The following is a 19,950-nucleotide window of genomic DNA, read 5'->3' as shown; positions in this document are numbered from 1 at the left end:
CTTGAGTTGCCACCTTCAGGGAACTGTGGATCTATACACTTAAATCCCTCTGTATGCTAATTTTTCTAAGGGCTCTACCATTTACTGTATGCTTTCCTTTTGCAGTAGACTTTCCAAATTGCATCACCTCACGTTTGTCCGTGTTAAATTCCATCTGCCATCTTTCGGCCCAAGTCCCCAGCTGATTTATATCCTGCTGTATCCTCTGACAATCCTCCTCACTATCCGCGACTCCCTCAATTTTTGAATCATCTGAAAATTTACCAATCAGACCACCTACATTTTCTTCCAAGTTATTTATATATATGTTACAACAACAGAGGCCTCAGCTCCTTGTGGAACACCGCTTATCACAGACCTCCAGTTAGAAAAGTACCCTTCCCCTGCTACTCTCTGCTTTCTATGCCCAAGCCAGTTTTGTAGCCATCTTACCAGCTCACCTCGGATCCCATATGACTTCACCTTCTATATCAGCCTGCCATGAGGAACCTTATCGAAGGCTTTACTAAAGTCCATGTAAACAACATCCATTGCCCTGCCTTGGTCAATTTTTTTGTGACTTCCTCAAAGAACTCAATCAAGTTTGTGAGACATGACCTCCCCTTCACAAAACCATGCTGCCTATCGCCAATAAGCCCATTCTCTTCCAGATGTGAGTACATCCTGTCCTAAAACTCTTCTCCATTTATCTAGGTGTCCAGTTATTGAGCCCATAATAATAGATCCAAGCATTTTCCTTACCACTGATGTCTTGGTGAGATCACACCCAGAGTATTGCGGACAGTTTTGGTCTCCTTACCTGAAGAATGACATACTTGTCTTATAGAGGAGTACAATAAAGTTCATTAGACTTTTCCTACAATGAGAGGGGGGCGGATTAAGTAGACCAGGCCTGTATTCCCCAACATTTAGACAAATGTGAAGTGACCTCACTGAAGCATAAAATTATTAAGGGATTTGACAGGGTAGATGCTGGGAGGATGTTTTGCCTGGTTGGGGAGTTACTGTCTCAGAATAACGTGTCAATCATTTAGGACTGAGATGAGGAGAAACTTCCATATTCAAAAGGTTGTGGACCTTTAAATTCTATACTGCAGAGAGTGGGAGATACTCTATTCAAACCAGAAATCAGCAGATTTTACAATCCTAACAGAATCGAAGGACATGAGGATCACTTAAGTGTAGCTGAAGTAGACCAACCATTGTGGAGCAAATTCAAGGGGCTGAATGAGATACTCCTGTTTCTATTTCTGATGTTCTTACGAAGATCAAAACACACAATAACATTTAGTAAAGGTATTTAAGTTGTTCAAAGACCCAGCTATTATAGGTGTCCACTCAGCTTAATCCAGTGGTAGTACTTTGTTCAGTGTAAATACTCCTTCAGCATAGTCCAGTGATGGTATTCTCAGTTTAGCCCACTGGTGGTATTCTCTCAGCTCAGTCCAATGGTAGTATACTCTTGCAACTTGGTACAATGGTAGTACTCTCTTAGCTTTGCCCTGTGATGGTACTTGCTCAGCTTAGTCCAGTGGTAATACTCTTACATCCTAGTCCAGTGTAGTAATCTCATCTTTTTAAAAGTTCATTCATGAGATGTGGGCGTCGCTGGCTGGGACAGTATTTTTTGCCCATCTCTAATTGCCCCTTGAACGGAGTGGCTTGTTTAGCCATTTCAGAGGGCATTTAAGAGTCAACCCCATTGCTGTGGGTCTGGAGTCACATGTAGACTGGGTAAGGACAGCAGATTTCCTTCCCTAAAGAACATTAACAACAAAGAACAATACAGCACAGGAACAGGCCCTTCGGCCCTCCAAGCCTGCGCCGCTCATGTGCCCACTAGACCATTCTTTTGTATCCCTCCATTCCCAGTCTGTTCATGTGGCTATCTAGATAAGTCTTAAATGATCCCAGCGTGTCCGCCTCAATCAACTTGCTTGGCAGTGCATTCCAGGCCCCCACCACCCTCTGTCTAAAATACGTCCCCCTGACATCTGTGTTGAACCTTGCCCCCCTCACCTTGAACCCGTGACCCCTTGTGTTCGTCACCTCCGACCTGGGAAAAAGCTTCCCACTGTTCACTCTATCTATGCCCTTCATAATTTTATACACCTCTATTAAGTCGCCCCTCATCCTCCGTCTTTCCAGGGAGAACAACCCCAGTTTACCCAATCTCTCCTCATAGCTAAGACCCTCCATACTAGGCAACATCCTGGTAAACCTTCTCTGTACTCTCTCCAAAGCCTCCACATCCTTCTGGTAGTGTGGCGACCAGAACTGGATGCAGTATTCCAAATGTGGCCTAACCATCGTTCTATACAGCTGCAACATCATATGCCAACTTTTATATTCTATGCCCCGTCCAATAAAGGCAAGCATGCCATATGCCTTCTTCACCACCCTCTCCACCTGTGCTGCCACCTTTAAGGATTAGTGAACCAGATTGTTTTTTACAACATGGTTTCATGGTCATCATTAATTAGACTTTTAATTCCAGATTTTAAAACAAATTCTGATTTTTCAGTCTGCCGTGGTGGGATTCGAAGCCGAGTCCCCAGAGCATAACTCTGGGTCTTCTGGGTTACTAGTTCAGTGGCAATAAAACTATTCAACTGCCTCCCCTAGCTTAGCCCAGTGGTACTAATTGATCAGCTTGCTCCAGTGGTAGTATATTCTCTCATCTCAGCCCAATGGTAGTATACCCTCTCAGCTTGGCCCTGTGGTAATATACTCTCAGCTTGCCCCTGTGGTAGTATACCTCTCAGCTTGGCCCAGTGGTAGTATTCTTTCAGCTTAGTCCACTGGTAATACACACTCAATTTAGTGTAGTGGTAGTACTCTCTGCTCTGAGTCAGGAGGTTATGGCTTCAAGTTCCACTGCAGAGACCTGACCCGTTTTGAACAAGAGGTCAGCGAGAGCACGCCCGCCACCCTGGAAGCCTTGAATGAACCTGTATCTGGGGTCACCACTGCAGATGTCAGAGCAGCTTTCTCGAAGGTCAACCCATGGAAAACGACTGGCCTGGATGGGGTACCCAGACGAGCACTCAGATCCTGCACGGATCAGCTGGCGGGGGTATTCACAGACATCTTTAACCTCTTTTTACAACAATCTGGTCCCTATCTGCTTCAAGAAGACGACCATCATTCCAGTACCATAAAAAAGCTAAGCAGCGTGCCTTAATGACTATCATCCGGTGGCTCTGACATCCATCATTATGAAGTGCTTCGAAAGACTAGTCATGGCACGAATCAATTCCAGCCTCACGGACTGCCTGGATCCACTACAGTTCACCTATCGCCGCAACAGGTCCACAGCAGACGCCATCTCCCCAGCCCTGCACTCAACCCTGGAACACCTTGATAACAAAGACACCAATGTCAGACTCCTATTTATTGACTACAGCTCAGCCTTCAACACCATTATCCCTACGAAACGCATCTCCAAACTCCTTTGCCTGGGCCTCAGCTCCTCCCTCTGTGACTGGATCCTGAATTTCCTAACCCACAGACCACAATTGGTAAGGATAGGCAACAACACCTCCTCCACGATCATCCTCAACACCGGTGCCCCACAAGGCCGTATTCTCAGCCCCCTACTATACTGCTTATACACCTATGACTGTGTGGCCAAATTCCCCTCCAACTCAATTTTCAAGTTTGCTGATGACACCACTGTAGTGGGTCGGATCTCAAACAATGACGAGACGGAGTACAGGAATGAGATAGAGAACCTGGTGAACTGATGCGGCGACAATAATCTCTCCCTCAATGTCAACAAAACAAAGGAAATTGTCATCGACTTCAGGAAGTGTAGAGGAGAACATGCCCCTGTCTACATCAACGGGGACGAAGTAGAAAGGGTCAAGAGCTTCAAGTTTTCAGGTGTCCAGATCACCAACCACCTGTCTTGGTCCCCCTCATACCGGCACTACAGTTAAGAAAGCCCACCAACGCCTCTACTTTCTCAGAAGACTAAGGAAATTTGGCATGTCAGCTACAACTCTCACCAACTTTTACAGATGCACCATAGAAAGCATTCTTTCTGGTTGTATCACAGCTTGGTATGACTCCTGCTCTGCCCAAGACCGCAAGAAACTACAAAAGGTCGTGAATGTAGCCCAATTCATCACGCAAACCAGCCTCCCATCCATTGACTCTGTCTACACTTCCCGCTGCCTCAGCAAAGCAGCCAGCATAATTAAGGACCCCACGCACCCTGGACATTCTCTCTTCCATCTTCTTCTGTCGGGAAAAAGATACAAAAGTGTGAGATCACATACCAACCGACACAAGAACAACTTCTTCCCTGCTGCCATCAGATTTTTGAATGGACCTACCTTGCATTAAGTTGATCTTTCTCGACACCCTAGCTATAACTGTAACACTACATTCTGCACTCTCGTTTTCCTTCTCTATAAACGGTATGCTTTGTCTGTATAGCGTGCAAGAAACAATACTTTTCACTGTATGCTAATACATGTGACAATAATAAATCAAATCAAATCAAAGAGCCTATATTCTAGGCTGACACTCCAGTGAAGAACTGACAGAGTGCTGCAGTGTCAAAGACACTGTCTCTCAGAAGAGAGTTAAACTGCTCCTGAGATGGTATAAAGGGTATTTTGGCACTTTTTCTCATTGCAATGTGTCTATTCTATGTATTCTGAAATATCCCTTTAAATGCCTGCCACTGAACCTCTATTGATCTATCCCTTAAGCACATTTGCCAGTTCACTTTAGCTAGCTTTGCTTTTATGCCCTCACAATTGTGCATATTTATGTTTGAAATATAAGTATTGGGCCACTCTTCACTCCGGCAAAGTAAATGTAAAATTCAGTCATATTACGATCGCTGCCACCTCAGGATGCCTTCACTATGAGGTTATCAATGAATCCTATTCTTTTGCACAATATCAGGTAGTATAATCTGCCCTCTAGTTGACTCCAGTACATGCTGTTCTAAGAAACTATCCTGAAAACATTCTATGAGCTCCTCATCTACCCTGCCTTTGCCCATCTGATTTTTCCAGTCTATACGCTGATAAGATCCCCCATGAATATTGCCTTATTTTAATAGTACCTTTCTGACAAACTCCTATTATCTCTTCTTCTATTCTCTGTCCTACTTTGTAGTTATAATTATGGAGCCTGTAGACCACTCCTACAAATGACTTCTTGCCTTTATCATTTTCCATCTCAACACAAACCGCTTCTACATCCTGGGTTTCTTGAACTTAGGTCATCACTCTTTAACGTGCTAATAACATCATTCGTTAACAGAGCCACCCCTCCATCTTTTAACTTCCTGTATTTCCTAAACATCAATACTCTTCAATATTCAGGTACTTTCCCAATATGTGAACCCAGTTGAGTGAGTATTCTGGGTAGGTGGTCAGTGCTCTTGGAATTGCAGCAGCAGTTAACACCAATGTTCCCTCTAAAGTGCGTGGCTGTGCAGCAACCCAGAAATTCTAGCACAGACATGACCAATTTGGTCATTTAAATTGCTGTGTATGCATGGCTGTACAAAATAATTTAAAGGACCCACACAGTTAAATGAAGAGGCCTTGCACAAAAGAAGAGAGAGAACATCGGTCAACATTCAGATTGTATTATGCAAGATATCGGTAGGGTTATGAAACAATTTCTAGTTCTGGGTAAACACAAACCATTTTCTGTCCTTCAGACTGGTAGATGGTGCTTCTGTTCACATATGGCTCTGCAGGCATCTAAAGCCTGTTTGAAACTAGCCCCTGGCTTCTTGCCTAGTTTGAGCCCAGACAGTGAATGCCTGCAGACTTTTCGATCACGGTGTGGCTATCACAACTGAGCCCAAACCTCTCTTTACACAAAATCCGTACACCCAAACCTCCCAACAGGATTTCAGTGGACACTGACCAAGAGTGGAACTTCTTGCCTGATTGTTTCCCCTTTTTTCCTTGGGAACATGAAAACTACTGAATCACTCTTACTACACTACAATCACTGAACTAGCTCAGCATTGACTGGGAGCCCAATCTGTAAGGCTCTAGCCGAGCCCCACACCAGACCAAAGGATCAAAAAGAAAAAAAGTGTAATTCTGGTATCAAGAGCAGAAAAGATGGATTGTTGCTTAAATTTCTGCTTTAAAACACGAAACGTCCTTCTTTTGCCTTTCCCCTACTGCCACCACACAAGTTAACAGTGTTTTGAAGAAATGTTTCCTGTCCTTTTGTGGGCTAGTGGTCATTTTAGACTCTTTACCTCTGTGTATAACTTCTCCCTGTACATCTGCAATACGATGGGGTCTTCCTGATATTGATCTACTTCAGGGCTTTCTCTGGATATCGGTGTCTGCTTGCTGGCCCTGGGTGATGAGGGACTGGTACTTTTTTTATCATCTTTTCCCTTTGTCTTTTTGGCCGACAGGCGTTTCTGTAAGAAGAAAAAACAATAATAGCAATGTTGCACAGTTTCTGTACAAAGAATTACGAGTTTGCTTTCATCATTCAACAACCAGCACAATCTTGTCACAGACAATACTAAAAGAGGAAGCGCTGCAAATAATGTGGAGCATCAAAGGAAGGTGCAGGTGGATAAGATGGTGGAACAGGCAAAGAGGTGGCAGGTAAAATTCGATGCCAATGAGAGTGAGGTGGGACATTCTCATTTTAAAAAAATCATACTTTTTACATGGTGGAAACCGGAGTGATGTAGCAAAGTAGAAGGACTTTGGGCTTTCAGTCCATCAGACATTGAAAAAAGCAGCTCAAGTGGATAATGTCATAAAAACTGACAGAATCCTAGGTTTTAGAGCAAGAGCTGCAGAAAACAAAAATCAAGATATAATGGTGAATTTATATAAAAATTGGAGTACTGTCTGTGTATGGTTTTGTCTCCACAGGAAGAATATTGCAGCATTGAATATGGATTCACGAAGAGGCTGTGTGCTATAAGTAAATAGAAATAAAAATGAACAGAGACTTGAAAAATTGGGTCTGATAATGCTTAGAGATTACTGAGCAATTTGTTTGAAGTGTTTAAAATGGTTAAGAATAGGACAGAATAGATGGAAACAGATTAGCTGAGATTTTACAATGTACCAGGGCCCTTACTCCCTTGGTGTAAATGTCAGGGGTGTGCATGTCCCCATTCAGACAGCCTGCTCTGCAGCTATTTGGCAGTTTGAGATGGGCCTTCCACCTCTGAAAGCTGCTGGTCATTCAAATGGGGGCAAGCAGGTTAAGTGCTGGGAATGGCACCCATGGCATTATGCCCAACTTTATGCCTCTCCCTGCCTGCCAACCCCCCCCCCCGCCACCACACAATAAACCCCCATCAGATCTAAGATTCAGCCCATAGTTTCCAATGATTTGGGGATCTTGAACCAAGGTACAAAATTGAATGCAAGAGATTTAGAATAGTCAGCAGGGGAGGCTTAATTCCACAAGGAACCTTTAGGCCGTGAACCTCATAATCAGAGTTAGTGTCAACTGGTGACGTTTTGCCAAAATTTGTCAGTGTGTTAGGATTTGACTGAAAATCAGCATACCTCGCCAGATGCATGCCAAATTTTCAAACCAGATTTTCTGGCACTTAGTGCACAGAAACTCTGGGGGCGTGGTTTACGCTGTCATTCTGAGGGGGGCGGGGCCTGATAGAGATATCAAGGTCGGCTCAACAGAGATCGGTGCACCATCTTTAAAGGACACTCCAATCAGCGCTGGAATTAAATACCCTCCCCACACTCATCCACGGACATGAGGACACCCCCCACCCCCAACAAGCATTGGGGCAACTCTCCCACCACAGGAGGTATTGGGAGCTCCCCCACAACAAGTATCGGGGTTCTCTTTCCCCCTCCCCACCCCCTGACAACCACAGAAGTATCAAGGGCTCTCTTCACCCCAACACACACCATGCAAGTATCGGAGGGAGCACTCATTCCCCTCACTGCTATCGCCCCTTCTCCCCCTTCTCAGGCATCACCATCTCCCTTCACATATATGTGCCCTCTACCCCACCGCACATAAGGGGAACCTCCTAATAGGGCTCACCAGAGAGCCTGCCTCTGGCACTGGCCCTGGCACAGCTTGGCACTACTTGTGTATGGGGCAGATTCAACCTGTGTCAGGGGCACTGCCCAGATATGTCTCTCTCTATCCAGGGGCTATACTCACCTTGTTCACCCCCCCCCCCCCCCCGCACCCCGTGGGCTCCCCTCAACTGATCTGATTCCTGTTCTTATATAGCTGTTGTAAACATCACCGTGATATCTCGTTGTTTCTCAACTCACTGGATTTTGCGCCTGTGTCGTCATTTACACTCGTGGCAAACGCAAAATCCATTTCGTCCCCCATAATTTAAGAGTTAGTTCAATAGGTGTTGAACAGATAAAGGAAGAGGTCAGGTGTATGTAATGAGGATGCTGCTCCTGTGGAGGATAAACACCCACACGGGACTGGTCAAGTCGAATGCTCTGATTCCTTATTACATTTTTTATGTAGCTCTCTGTAACTATGAATCACCTGTCTATTTATGGTGGGTTTGAGTCGTGCACTGTAATTAACTTTGTTCTGTCATCTTGAAACCTAATTTACACCTATACGATAAATATCTCATCTGCTGGTTGCAATGTTCCATGTGACATGAGTTTGAACAATTTAATTCCTGGAAGGCATGAGCATATTAAGATGCCCTTGCTTTGGCAAAGTGTCTTAGAGTCAGGACAATGGATAACTGAAGAAGCTATTCAGAGGATGGGGATGAGAGTGGGGTGGAGCAGACAGAGTTTTGCTTTGCATCTATTACAAGTGTCCTGGGATTGCTTGATGTTAAAGCTAAAGTGCAACATTTTGATTCATAGAATTATAGAATCCCTACAGTGCAGTAAGAGGCCATCGAGTCTGCACCAACCACAATCCCACCCAGGCACTATTCCCGTAACCCCACATATTTACCCTGCTAATCCCCCGACAGTAGGGTCAATTTAGCATGGCCAATCAACCTGACCCACACATCTTTGGACTGTGGGAGGAAACTGGAGCACCCAGAGGAAACCCACGCAGACACGGGGAGAATGTGCAAACTCCACACAGACAGTGATCCGAGGCCGGAATTGAACCCGGGTCCCTGGTGCTGTGAGACAGCAGTGCTAACCACAGTGCCACCAAATATCTTTTAATGATAGGATGACTTTGCACCTTTCATAACCTCAGGATGTCTCAAAGCACCTTACAGCCAAGTGTGACAATCGATTTGCACAGAGCAAGGCCCCACAAACAACAATGACCAGATAATCTGAGCTTTTTTTTTTAGGTGTTAGATGAAAGTGAAATACTGTCCAGGATACTGGTGGCGACTCCCCTGCTCTTCTTCAAAATTGTGTCATGAGATCTTTAACATCTACCTAAGAGAGTTGACAGGGTCTTGGTTTAATGTCTCATTCAAAAGACAACACTTCATTGGCGTGTCAGTCTACATTTTGATTCAGAGATGCGAGTACTACCAAGTGAGCCATGTCTGAGAGCCTGGACTGAGCGTATGACATTCTTCAAGGCTTCTGGCTAACCTGAGTATATAATTTGGTCAAGGTGAAGAATGTGAGATACCATCAGGGAATAAAAGAGTAAAGCGGAAGATGACCTAAATCAGAAATGGCACTCAAGCTCAGGGGCCAGAAACTTCTTGTCTGTAGAAAAGACAGAAAACTGCAGAAAGTGAGAAATTCCATATTTTCGAAGGCTTGTATGAAAGAAAGTTGAATTATGAGATGGTAGGGTACATCTTGATTCCAACACAATATAGAAGAAGCAGGCATCAAGCCGATTACCTGGATCTTAAAATAGATTTGACTGGGTGCAGGCGATTCGTAACACCGTCTGCCATATTTATGGTCCTAAAATCAATCTCAAACTAAGCAGGACACCAAAGAAAAAGCAAAGATAGCAATTTAACAGGGTAGGAAGAGAGAATTCTAAAAGCATTAATTATACCTCCTTCTCATCGTCTTTTCCAGCAGATTTAACTCCTTTCTTTCCTTTTCTGTCACTTGTTTTCTTATCGTCCCTTTTACCTGATTTTTTGGACTCTGCTTGGCGAAGGTCCCGAGCAAGCGTAATTCATAGGAAGGAATTTTAATGGGCAGGAAAGAAACAGAGAAACATCTTAAATGAATGGCATTGAATGACTGGGATGTCCAGAGGCTTTGATCTGGACAACCAAGTTTCAGGAATGTCTGTTTGATAATTCCAGATTTTTAAACAAGTCTATGTGACCAACGTAGGGTACAGCCTTTTTGAATGCTCCAACAGGCACATGTACCCCAAAAGTAGTAGCTTTCACTTTCAATATATATTGGAAATCACACTTAATATAAACTTTGGTTTTTAGTATTCTTTAACATGTCCATACTAAGTCCCAATGAACCTCACTGCTATATTCCCTTTCTTCTTCTGTTTGTCTCCTTACCTATTAAATGTAAATTTCTCATCTTCAACCACTCCATTGCCTCATCTTGCCATGTCTTGGCAAATTCCTCCGGCTATATATCCTTTCCAGCACCATTTTGTCTTGACTCATTCAGTCCATCCCCTTTACCCCACCACTGGTGGTAAAGCCTTCAGTCACTTCAGCCGCCCTCTCTGGAATTACCTCTTAAAATTCTTCTCAATATCCATTCTTTTGATCAAGTTTGGTAACTCCTCCAAACATTCTTCCCTTGGCTCAGTATCTGTTCCTAATTCCTTTCATTTTTTTTTTCTTTTTCTTTCACATACCCTCCATTTACTCCCAGCCACTGCAAAACACCATTGGACATTTTCTACATTAAAGGCTTTGGTGAGCAGTGCTCAGCGGCTAAATGGGTACTGGGCTGGAATGATTCAGGCTTGACTTACATTCTGTGCTGAGTAATTGATCACAGAATGGAAGGCACTGATGATGCTACAGTTGGTCTCTATGGTTCTGGCCTGGAAGAGAAAACATACACCAGAATTCCTGCTACTGATTGCAATCCAGTATCTTTTGTTGGGAATTTGTATAAAGGATGAAGACAGGATTTTGTTCTGTTGTAATCACCTTCCTTCCACAATCAAACATTCTGCTGATTCACAAAATCCGGTCTTTCAGTTCATGAATGGTCATGTGGATAAGATACTGAAGAGTGTCTAATATCCAGAAACACAAACCTCAACCTAAATCAACATTTTACAGAAGAGGGGAATGGAGCAAGCTTGGATATGCATGTTTTAGGTCTGTACCAATCTTTATACCTCTACTTGATGTACTGGCTTCCCACAGGTAAGGGCTCAAGCTAATTTTGCCACCCATAGCTCTTCCTTTTCTTAAGGCACTGATTTACATGAGGTGTAGTTTGATATGTGACAGCAACGGGACAGCTGCCAAAGGGATGGTGGGTGGGTGCTAGCAACTGTTTGGGTGCCAGCAGTTGGATAGATGCCAGCAGGTTAATGGGTACCCACAGGTTGATGAATGCCAACAAGTTTTGGATTGTGGAAGTCCTCACCTAAACCACTTGGACATGGAATTGCCAGCAGGAGTCAGTGATGATTAGGGGCAGAAATATTGACTGATTTTTCCTGAACGTAATCCAACTGCTGTCTCAGCTGAGATCAGCTAAAGTGCAAAATTGGGATGGAACCCAATTGCTGGAATGGCCAGTGCCTGTACCCATGTGCTGATGGGAAGTGCACAGAAAGATTTAACAGCTACACTACACTCATGGGTCAGAAACACTCAAGCTTAATCTCCCGAAAACACTTCTTTGTGGGTTAAAGACGTCGAAGCAACATGAATAAAATGAAATTCTCCAATCCAATCTGTTCATTGAGTCAATGGCTGTACTGTTCATTCAGGAGGTAAAGGTGCTACATGATGGCTCTGGTAGGATTATCCAGAATTACACAAAGCTCTTAACTTGCAGAGAAAAGAACATTTCCTGGAACTACCATTTATTTGCCCTCTGGAAAAACCAACCTGTGTTTTTTGCACTGATTGACATTGTTTCCATGTTGTTACAGACAGGAGTGGGGTTAATTTAAATAGCATATTTTCTCCAACAGAAAGAAGTTTTGATTTGTTCCCTCTAAGTGGTGGTGTATTTCCCAACCCCTCGTTTTTTTGAGAGATGCAATTTTCTATGAATAACTCCACAGCAAACCTGAAATAGGATGTTCGCTTATTGCACACATTCAACCACACAAGAAGGTTGCAGCATCACTTCCACATTCAGACAGTAATGAGAGAGATGCAGCTAAGGACATTTTACACTGCAGGGACAACAGAGAATCTAGATATTAGTTCATGTGAGTTCTGGAGTCCAGAATCAAGTCCAAGGAGGAAATCCTTCACGGAGGTCAATGGGCTGAAAACCAATGTTGTAGAAATCACTTTTCCTGTGTGTTGACTTCACATGATGACACAGGCTTGCAGAAATGAATCAGTCCTGTAGATGGTACACCATTTCCAGCAAAAACAGTTTAGATGGGACCCATATTCAACCTGCGCAGAGTTCATTTTTCTGTGAGGCTCCTGGTCAGATGGTAAACAGCAGACTGAGCTATGCAGTTCAGCAAGGCAATATTACTTGCTCCATAAGCCATGGCCAATGTCACATGACTCCCACCTCTCCACCATCTTTGACAAAGGATGTATATCCATTGTCTGGATTCCAAAGATTGGGAAATGTCTCAGCCATTAGAAGCTGAAAGGAAGGTTGTGGGACCTTTGTCAAAGCAGACAGTCCACAGTTGTTAGTGGCTCATCAGAGATAACAAGGTGTGGGTTTTCCTAAACTGCCAAGTGGTTTCTTAAACCAACATATAATAATTCTACTTGCAATTTGAAAGATGAATTATATTTCGCTGGTGACAATCTCATGCTAATATCTTGCAAAAAGATTGGGTCAATTGGCCAATAAAAGTTGTGAGGAACACTGATTTTTCACATGGTTCCTCACAATTAAACACACTTTTACATACTAAATTAAGGTCTCCTCTCTCTGATGGTTGCAACATTTCCTAAGGAAAACATGTTCACATCACTATTTACCTAAAACATGTGAGAAATGTACATTTAAAAAAAAACGGTCAGGGAATTCTGAGATTGTGCAAAATAGAAACAGTTTGAGTGATAGAATTTTGTATGATAACACTCTGCGAAACACCTTGGGTTATTTTTCTACATTAAAGGTACTATATGAATAGAAATAGTTATTGTCGTTGAACGTGCATTTAATTTACCCTGTGCTTTATCCAGCTTATTGTCAGCTGATCTCACTCTAAAGTATGAACAAGTTGATTTTGTTTCACATGTATGATTTTTTCACAAAATCTCCAAATTTATTCATAAAACTTTCTAAACATAGGAATGCATATTATATATGACACTAAAATGAATACAAAATAGGAATATTTTTCTTTTATACACAGGGGCCACATTAGACTTAAAGATTTACCATATTCTACATTAATATTGTTGACAGTACTCTGGTAGATATACAATGTTCACATCTAGAGAAAGGATGAAAAACGTTTAGTGTCATTAATGCTTTGTTATTCTTTCATGGGGTGAGAGTTTTGCTGGCCATTGCTGAGATTCTTAATTGCCTTGAGAAAGTGGTATGAGTTGTCTTCTTGAGTTTCTACAGAATATGTGCTATGGATATACGCACAGCGTTGGTAGGAAGAGAGTTCCTAGTTTGCGACTCAATGACAGTGAAGGAATGGCAATGTAGTTCCAAGTCAGGGTGCTGTGTGGCTTGGAGGAGACCTTACAAATGGTGGTGTTCCCATGCATCTGATATCTTTGTCCTTTTGGGTGGTAGAGGTCACAGGTCTGGAAAACTCTGTCGAAGGAGCTTTGGTGAGTTGCTGCAATACATCTTTTAGATGGTACATGTTGCTGCCATTATGCACTGGTGGTGGGAGGATTGAGTTTTTAAAGTGGTGGATGGGGTGGCGATCAAGCAGTTTATTTTATTCCGGATGGTGTTGAGCTTCTTGAGTGTTGCTGGAGCTGCACCAGTCCAAGAAAGTAAGAATATTCCATCACAAACTTCATTTGTACTTTGTAGATGGTGGACAGAATTTGGGGAGTCAGGAGGCGAGTTACTCACCATGGAATTCCCATCCTCTCATCTGCTCTTGTAGCCATGGCATTTATATGGCTAGTCCAATTCAGTTCTGATCAATGGTAACCCAGAATGTTGATGATGGGAGTTTTGAAATTAATACTACTGTTGAATGCCAAGGGGGAAAATTAGATATTCTCTTGTTGTAGATGATCATTGTCTGACATTAGTGCTGTACGAATACTTCTTGCTACTTATCAGCCCGAGTCTGAATGTTGTCCAGCATTGGTGCAAGTGGCATAAACTGCTTTAATATCTTAAGTCGAGAATGGTACTGAACATTGTAAATTCATCAGTAAATGTTCCCACTTCTGACTTTATATTGGAGAAAAGGATATTGATGAACCAGATGAACATGGATGGGCTTAGGGCACTACCCTGAGGAACTCCAGTAGTGATGTCCTGGACCTTAAACAACCGCAGCCATCTTCTGTTGTACTCGGCATGAGTCCTGATTTCCATTTTAGGGCCTCTTGATGCCACATTTACAACCAATGATCTCAGAACATCCCAAATCCCAACCTAATGTAGAAGTAGTTTTGATTATGTCAATGATTATATTTGTAATGATACTCTTGATTGTAAAACTAGTAAAATACCAGAACTGATACCTATCAGAAAAGAGTGAAAAGTGTAGGGCTCTTTTCTTCCTGAATGAGAAAACCCAGGAAAAATCTGATAGATAGCTATAGGATTTTGAAAGGGTTTGATAAGGTAGGTGGAGCGAGGATGCTTTTACTTGTGGGTGAGACAAGAATCAAGGGGTCGTAGGGTAGGATTTTAAGGATGGTGAACGATTGGCACAACCGCCAACTCTTGAACTCCCACTGTCATTTAACATTCACTTGAGCTTTGATTGGCAGTATGTGGGACTTCTGTCCACCTCAGAAGGAAGTCCCGCCCAAAATCAGATTGGCTGAAAGCGTTCTTCAATCCAGCCAGGCACAGTGCTGCAGTGGCCAGAAGCAATACTGCAGTGGTCTTTCTGGAACTAAGTCCCGGGACTGTTACAAAGGTAAGTCCTGGGGGAGGAAGGTGAGGGGAGGGGGAGGGGGGGGGGGTGCCCCAACTCTGAGGGAGCCTTCAGACAGAGCACCCCCCCACAACTTCCCACCCAAGATGGGAAAAAGCTTTATTGTCACTTTCCCACCCTACTGGCCAGCCTAAAATGTGAGGCTTGGCAGGAAGAAAAGGTGGGATTCCCGCCCAAGGCCAAGTCTGCCAAGATGTGAAATTGCATCTCAATTTGGGTGGACAAGTTCCTAGGGGGGAAACCAATCCAATCAATTTTACACTCCCTCTCCGCCTCAGAACCACCCTTGGGGTGGGAGTGTAAAATTCTGTCCAAATAAAATAAATTCAACAGAATTCAGCGGAAATTTCTTTGCCCAGAGAATGGTTAGAATGTGGAACTCATTCCCCCAATAAGCACTTGAGGTGAATGGCTTAGATATATTTAAAGGAAAGTTAGATAAACACAAAAGGGAAAAGCTGATGAAGTTAGATGAAGAAGGGTGGGAGGAAACTCGTATGACACATTAATATTTGGTATTGACCTTCTGGACTGACTGGCCCGTTTCTGTGCCGTAAATACTATCAAAATTAGGTGATGTGGTCCTTGCTACGTCACTGTTGTAACTTATTTTGATGTGATTCTGGTTCTTTGGTACTATTGTTGAATTCATTTTGCAATCAAAGGTGATTGAAATCCAATTCCAACCATCTACTCCAGCGGATTCCTGTTTTAACCATACTAACTTAAGATATTCTGACATTTCTACAACTTCCTACCTGTGTTTTTGTTTCTACTTACCAACTGACATAGAAGTACCTTCTTCTGTATCAACACTAGAGACAACTGGGTTATCACAAAAAAATTAGTAAAAGGATAATGGAAAAACAGAATGCATAGTTTGGTCTAGTATGCAGTAATTGGGAAAATGTTAAGAAAATTCTAAAAATAAATGCAGCTCAATGTGGAAAAAAACCCCAAAGTCATTTGGGTCATCATCATAGAATCCCAACAGTGCAGAAGGAGGCCATTTGGCTCATCAGGTCTGCACCAACCCACTTCTGTTTTTAAATCTTACCCAGGCCCTATCTCAGTAATTCCATGTATTTATCCTGCTAATCCCCCTAACCTACATATCCTTGGACACTAAAGGGCAAATTAGCATGGCCAATGCATCTAAATTGCACAACTTTAGACTGTGGGAGGAAACTGGAGCACCCAAAGGAAATGCATGCAGACACGGGGAGAATGTGCAAACTCTACAAACAGTCACCCAAGGCCGGAATTGAACCCAGGTCCCTGGCACTTTGAGGTAGCAGTGCTAACCACTGTGCCACCGTGCCGCTCATGTACAGTCTACTAGGAATATAGCCCACTCGTTCAATAGCCTCAGGTAAAGATGTGAATGTCTTCCTAAACTCCCCAATATTGTCTCTGCATATATATGCCTTCATCATTCAAAACCAATAGCTTTCTTTCAAAACTTGCAGTAGCATAGGAAGTACATATTATGGATCTTCACTGTACACTATAGAAAAAGATTTCCTCCAGCCTTTCTTAAACCTTAATAATCTTGTGTTCCTGTCTTGTGTTGAGATTAAATAATCTACATCTATACCTCATAGAAGGTTAAATAACAGCAAAATGATCCCCAACAATTGTATTTTTTCATATCTGAAACAAGGTCAGTTCTGTTGGTCAGGCCTTATACCCAGAGCCCTAGGTTTGGCAATCACCTTGGATGCTGTTCTCTGAACTCAGTGGCAATTCAAAGCACTAAAACTGCACAAAACTAACTTCACGAATGACTATTGCATGAATGAAGGAATTTGTTTCTGACACAAAATTAAATACCTTTGCAAACTCTTAATGGGCTTCCAATTTATGAGATATTTGCAGTGAGTTCAGTCAAATAGAAAATGGGGAACTGTAACACTAAGGGGTTCTTTTCTCCAAAGCTGGGTCTGAGACACATTACTAGAACAGTGTAGTTGGAATTTTACCTCAGTGACTGATGCTAACACTATTGTTCTGAAGTGAAAAGTGTTCCACTGCCAGGCCCTATCCTCCCTGTTTATTGCACAATTCACAATGAAACCAAAAGTTTAAAGGTAAATCTCTCTCTTTCTCTACTTTAGCTAATGGATCCTCTTCTCTAGGTGTCTCTTAGCCCAAATCCTTTCCATGATCACCTTGTGGAACTTTTGCCCTGGTTTTCCCTTCCTTTCCAACCTAACATTCCCATTGAGCTGATCCCATCTGAAATGTTTGTGGTGTTGCCTCTCTAAGGGATGACACTTGAGTGTGTCGCTGTGGGGTTAGACCTGCCTGGTCCTGTTTTTACTTATACTAGCCTCTTGTGTGCTTGGATAAACTAACTGGCTTTAATATCTATGAATGCTACCTTACACCTGACCCTAAACCACATAACATGGTGTCAGCAACTAAGCTTGTAACCTTGCAAAACGCATAGTGCAATGAGTGGGCAGTTCGAGACATCTTACCTTCAAAAACATGAACTTGCAGTGAAATGAGTTCTGAGATATGCAAAAGAAATAAGTTCAGGACTCAGTGCTCCAAATTATGAAGAAAAATAAACTTCAGAAGCTGAGCGGGGTGTCTTTTGTTATTCCCCTTGACCCTGGCACAGGGTTTTAAGAAAGTGAATCAGACATCCAGCAAAAAGTCAATACCCTTAAAAAGAGGTAACAACCATGAGGATGAGGGCTGAGGAAGTAACAAAGTGGAAACACACAAATACCATAACATAAGAACAGAAAGCTCACTAACTTAGGCCATGAAAAGGTTACATTAAGATGTATTGCTGCGTGCAAAGTTTAAAATTCTTTTTGAAGTGTGTTTGAAGGAACCTTTCTCACAACAAAATGAATTGGTGGATGTGCATAATAAGGTAGATTTTACATGGGCTATGAGAAATTAAATGGATGGATAGAGTCCATGAGTGGAATTTTACCAGCATGTCCGCCTGAGGTTCGTACAATCCTGCCCAAGGCCAACGGAGAATGCTGTTCTCCGAGCCTTGCTCGCATCTGGAATCGGGGCAGGTGTGCCGATAAAATTTCAGCCCATGATAGGGTAAAGTGTACACCAGCTGTGAAACAGTGTGACTGATGGACTTCATGACATCTTCTTCCTTCACAATTTACGCTCTTAACACCAAGTTCAATTTACCCAACCTGCTCAAAGATTTCCGGTGAGAAATAACTCTTTCACACCATTATTCACTTACCCAGAACAGACAGGGGTAATCATTTCTAAACCACAAATGATTTATGTGGAGAAACTTAATATGAGAAACCTATAAATGTTGGAACCTAATTAATGATATAATCAACAGATAGGAGGTCATCATAGTTTCCTTGATAGCACAGTTCATGTCCTTAAACTCACCGGAACCAGTTGTGTCTTCCTCCTAATTCAGGCACACATATTAGGTGGGATTTTCCATCCCTTCCCCACGGCATGTTTACTGGCAGTAGAGGTGGCTCGTCATTAGCTACCGGCAGGATCTTCCAATTCTGCCAATGTCTGCAACTTTTTGCATTGCTCGCCTGTCCTGCCACATGGGAACCCGCTGCAGGGTTCGGTGGGCCCGGAGGATACTGCCAGCGGGTAGGGCTGGAAAATTCCACCCACTGACTGCCACTCACACATTGACTGCCACTCAAAAGATCTCCGAAATCTGCATCTTAGTTTTGCAGAGGTGTGCTGCCATGTCTCAGAGATGCCAGTACTGAAGGACACCATTCAATACTTTTTTTAACAGCAAGCAGGGCATCACCACTCTGTACTTATTTATTGATCATATCTTTCTCCCACTCTTTCATAGGTAGCAAATCCTGAGCTTCGGTTTTTGACTTTCAACCAAATTTCTTAATAATAAATAATAAAAATTTAGGGGGGGGGTGATGGCCTAGTGGTATTATCACTAGACTACTAATCCAGAAACTCAGGGCTCGAATCCCACCATGGCAGGTGCTGGAATTTGAATTCAAAAAATAATATATCTGGAATTAAGAATCTAACGAGGACCATGAAACCGTTGTCGATTGTTGAAAAATCCACCTGGTTCACTAATGTCCTTTAGGGAAAGAAATCTGCCACCCTTACCTGGTCTGACTCCAGAGCCACAGCAATATGATTGCCCCTGAATTGCCCTCTGAAATGGCCTAGCAAGCCAATCGATTCAAGGGCAACTAGGGATGGGCAATAAATACTGGCCAGCCAGTGATGCCCATGTTCCACGAATGAATAACACAAAGAAAAGCTAAAGGCCTTGGATAAACTGGTGCAATCAACATTGCAGGATCCTCATATATATATATATATATATATACACACACACACACAAGTGTGCAATAGTGCGCAATGGAGCAACACGGGCCTAGAATAATATTAGGCAGGAATTTACAAGCTATCACTGGGTTCCACAACATTTCCTACTCTCTCAGTTGTTCAGGGAAGAGCAGGTGCTGAGCATATATATCATGCTGCCCTGAAGTTGCTAATTGGCAGTGCTACACATGGTCCTCTTCTCTCTCATTGTATCACTTGCAGGACCCATTTCGCTGACCTGTTTGTTTCCATCTGAAGCTAAACTGACTCTTGCAGCCCTGTGAGGATGGGTCAGTAGGATTAATGTCTGGGAGAATACATTTTATTTGAAAAAGGAAGAATAACTTGCACCTATATAGTGCCTATTTCAATGCTCTCTTGGCTAGCTTCCCATCTTTCTTACTTTACAACAATGAGCTTATCCAAAACCTTGTTGCCCATATCTAG

The 19,950-nt window shown here is 42.8% G+C and overlaps 1 protein-coding gene across 1 annotated transcript in view; it reads right to left on the bottom strand.

Moving 5' to 3' along the window:
* The window catches only part of mycbpap (mycbp associated protein), an 86,250-nt gene that overhangs the window by 966 nt on the left and 65,334 nt on the right, over window positions 1-19,950 (bottom strand). The window contains exons 17-18 of the mRNA XM_078225984.1: window positions 9,979-10,073; window positions 6,248-6,418 (exon numbers count right to left, since the gene is read on the bottom strand). Of these exons, the coding sequence (XP_078082110.1) occupies window positions 6,248-6,418; window positions 9,979-10,073 (266 nt within the window). The remainder of the gene's footprint in view (window positions 1-6,247; window positions 6,419-9,978; window positions 10,074-19,950) is intronic.

The sequence above is a fragment of the Mustelus asterias genome, chromosome 12, assembly GCF_964213995.1.
Source record: "Mustelus asterias chromosome 12, sMusAst1.hap1.1, whole genome shotgun sequence".
NCBI classification, from domain to species: Eukaryota; Metazoa; Chordata; class Chondrichthyes; order Carcharhiniformes; family Triakidae; genus Mustelus; species Mustelus asterias.
This window is presented reverse-complemented; position numbering and strand designations above follow the sequence as displayed.